Here is a 3409-nt window from a genome sequence, read left to right on the forward strand (position 1 = left end):
GGCGCTGGGCTCAAGTGGTAGAGCGCTAGCCTTGAGCTGAACAGCTGAGGGACAGTGCCCAGGCCCAGAGTTCAAGCCCCATGACTGGACCCCAAAAAAAAAAAAAGAATAAGCAGACTGGCATAGCCCAAGTGTGACTACTATTTCATAATGGAACTTTTACAGAGGGCACTTTACTCTGACGTTAAGTGTTCAACTCCCTAATCAAGATGACAAATTTAACTTAGGAGCTGTAAAGCCCTCTCTTTGCACAGGAAATATAACTTCCTCTTTCTAAAAACTCCTCTCCCCTAATCCTTTCAGACACTATAACCTTCCCTCAAAAACCTTAGTTTCTCTCATTGTCCTTACACACTTCTATCAATAAAAACAAGTCCAAGTTCAGGATAGGTTTTATATTTGGATCAAAAATACAATCTAGTATTCTCTATCTGTACTTACACAAGTGGACAAATTATTATATTGAAAGTGATACCTTTATGATCTTGGCAGTCCGATAGCACACTGTTTTCATCTAAAAATTCGACTTCCTCATACCACTTCTCTCCAGAATGAACAGGCAAAGTCTCAGACCCGATTAAAGGTGAAAGTGACCTGGATCTCATACTGGACAGAAGAGATGATGGAGCAGGAGGAGACTGAGAGGATGGTGGCTTCTTTGCTTTGGTGTGTCTTTTCTGAGGACCTTTCTTCATTGTAAAAGTAGAGTCAGGTAACCATCAAAATCTGGAAGAGTTTTCAATATATTCAATAACTTAATTTTTCTACAGCTGTCAAAATTATTATCTCTAGAGCTGTTAAGACTAAAGCTATAACCTCAGAATCTATGAATTTTCCAAACTGATGGAGCAGATACTATTTCAAATATTGCTGATCATTTATTATGGAGCAAAGACCTCCATGAACTGCAGTATGAACTCATGTTCCAAGGAGAAGTGTCTCTTGACATGTCTTTTGAGTTTATGGGACTGAACTAGTCACCAAGTCTTGTCTACACACATAAAGGGTCCAGGCTCAAGCTGGAAATAATGGTAACCAGAAGTCTTTAACATTGATGGGATTTTTTCCTTCCAGGCCTGTGGCTGCTGACACCACATTCTCTCAGTGCCCACTTGCCTCACTAGCCATGCCATGGATACCTTTGCCGGCTAATTTTCCTCTATTTAGTCTTAATTCAAATGTCAGTACTCCTCAAAATTTTCTTCTAATTCCTCTTTAATCTCATTTTGTTCAATATAAACACAACCAGGACTCCCAATGCTGGTATTTATGTTTGATCTGACCTGTCTCTGAGATCTTTCCAACTAGTTGATATTTCATTGGCATCATATGAATAACATTCTAATCTCAATACAATTTACCATTTGGATTCTTCCCTCAGTCTCTCCTTACCTGTTCCCCCTGCAACGCTCTAACCAATGTTCATGGAAACAAGCCAGAAACCTGGGAGTCACTCTTAACACCTCTCTCTTCCTTATTTACACACTCAATCATAAATCCTAAATATCTCTATTTCTGTTGATCTCTAGTCTTGTCTACTCTATTTTGGTCTAATTACTAAAAGCTTCTAATTTATCTGTCTATATACTCTCATATCTTCCCCTTTCATCACTACATGATAGACAGAGAACCAGAATGATCTGTTTAATAAGTAGGATATACTATTGGAGAGATACTTCAGTCAACAGAGCTTTGGGATTTACAATGTTCGAGAATGGCTGATAATATGTCAAAGACTACAGTCTTGAGGTAGTAAATCTTAAATAGCAATTTAAAAAGTGGAAATGTAGTTTAGGATATACAAAGACTAAGCAAAGGCAAGGAGAAGATAGTTGAGAATGAATGAAGAAACAAAAGAGACAGAAAACAAGCATAAGAGCTGGAGATACATTTTAAAGACCCCAAAGATGGTCTACAGAGCAACTAGAAAGCACAGGAATACTGTGATAATCCAAATCCTTCATATAACCTGGCAATAAAATTCTAGATACCCACAGACCCAAATAACCTGATCTAAAAGCCCCACTCATCACAGACAGTAAGGGGGCAAATTCTACCTCTTATCTAACCTTTCCTAATTCCTAGTTTTCTATCTTCCTCTCTGATTTTCAATGTGGCAGATCTTGATACCCCCAAATCTTCCATCTCTCCTTGCTGACCACCTCTGTATACCTTCATATTCCCTACCACACTTCCTTTATAGTCTTTAATCACATCTCAGTACTTTCCTTGATTTTTCATTCCATGACCTTTGCTTATTTAAAAACCCTTACCTTTAATTTTCTGTAGTCTTGTCTTCAAACCCATTCCCATATCTCTTAAATTTATCTAACCAACACATTCCAACTAAAGCCATCTCATCTTTCTGTGCTGACTACTTGGGCCTCTTTCCCCACCTTCTCTCATTCTGATTGCCAAGTTTCCAGTTTTGGTCCCCGTTTCCTTATACCATAGTAGTCACTCCCATTTCTCTGATTCTTCCTAGTACCCCCTTCCCATAACCTCTGTATCGGCCCTGTCTTCCCAAATTGCTTCCTCTCGGCAAATATTCTGATATCCTGATCTATTCCAACACACTGACCCACGCACTACTCAGTCACCCATTTCTTTTCATCCCAACTACACTGTCTACCTAATTACCTTCCCACAGCAATACACCAGTCCATATGTCCTTCTCTATCAATTCCAAATTCCCTCTCCCATCTCACTCACTGTACTAAGATTCCCCACATCCAAGCTTTTCATTTAATATATCTAATTTTATTGAGCAACTTTTATGTGTGAAGACTTGTGTTAAGACTCTTAAGAATACAGGGTTTCTACAGTCAAGAGTTACAGGAGTCTATCTCCCTATTCAACATGTTCCCTGAGCTAAGTGGGGGGTCTCTTCTATTAAACAATTTTACTCTTGGAATTAAATGTTTGCAAAAGTACCAAGTCTTTTTCTTCTAGATTATAACTTACCAGAGATCAAGCTGTCTGTTATAGAACGGAGCTTGAAAACTCAGCGCTCTCTCTTAGCTTTTGAGCCACACCTCCAGTTCCCACGCTGCCCTAAGTTCAATCCCCACAGACATACCATACAAGAGCAGAATCACATACAAGTGGCGGTGTATCGTCAGCAATCTAGGCCTCGGATTCTGAGTTCAAGTTCTATTTTGTCATCCGCGGTGAGACGTTAGACGCCCTACTTCACTTTTTCCGTGTTCCGTGCAATCACTTTTTAAACGCTCCGCGCACCTCCCTCCCGTCATCTTTCCCTATGCCGGTCTTCCCCTGGGTGCTCCCGGGATGCCCCGCGCATCGTTATCCCTGTCACTCATTCACCTGACACCCGCCCCCCCCCGCCCCCGACCCACACGCCCCCGCCCTGCGCGCTCCCCCACCCCCGACCCCTGTCAATCTCCAC

General features: G+C 41.0%; 1 protein-coding gene across 3 annotated transcripts in view; it reads right to left on the reverse strand.

Annotated features, from left to right (window-relative positions):
* Positions 1-3269, reverse strand: part of Cntrl (centriolin) — an 87234-nt gene extending 83965 nt beyond the window's left edge. For all 3 annotated transcript variants that reach the window (XM_013030140.1, XM_013030138.1, XM_013030142.1), the window contains exons 1-2: positions 2965-3269; positions 476-726 (exon numbers count right to left, since the gene is read on the reverse strand). In XM_013030140.1, the coding sequence (XP_012885594.1) occupies positions 476-695 (220 nt within the window). In that variant the 5' untranslated portion in view covers positions 696-726; positions 2965-3269. The remainder of the gene's footprint in view (positions 1-475; positions 727-2964) is intronic.
* Between the last annotated feature and the right edge of the window lie 140 nt (positions 3270-3409).

Source organism: Dipodomys ordii, unplaced genomic scaffold (genome assembly GCF_000151885.1).
Source record: "Dipodomys ordii isolate 6190 unplaced genomic scaffold, Dord_2.0 Scaffold127, whole genome shotgun sequence".
Lineage (NCBI taxonomy): Eukaryota > Metazoa > Chordata > Mammalia > Rodentia > Heteromyidae > Dipodomys > Dipodomys ordii.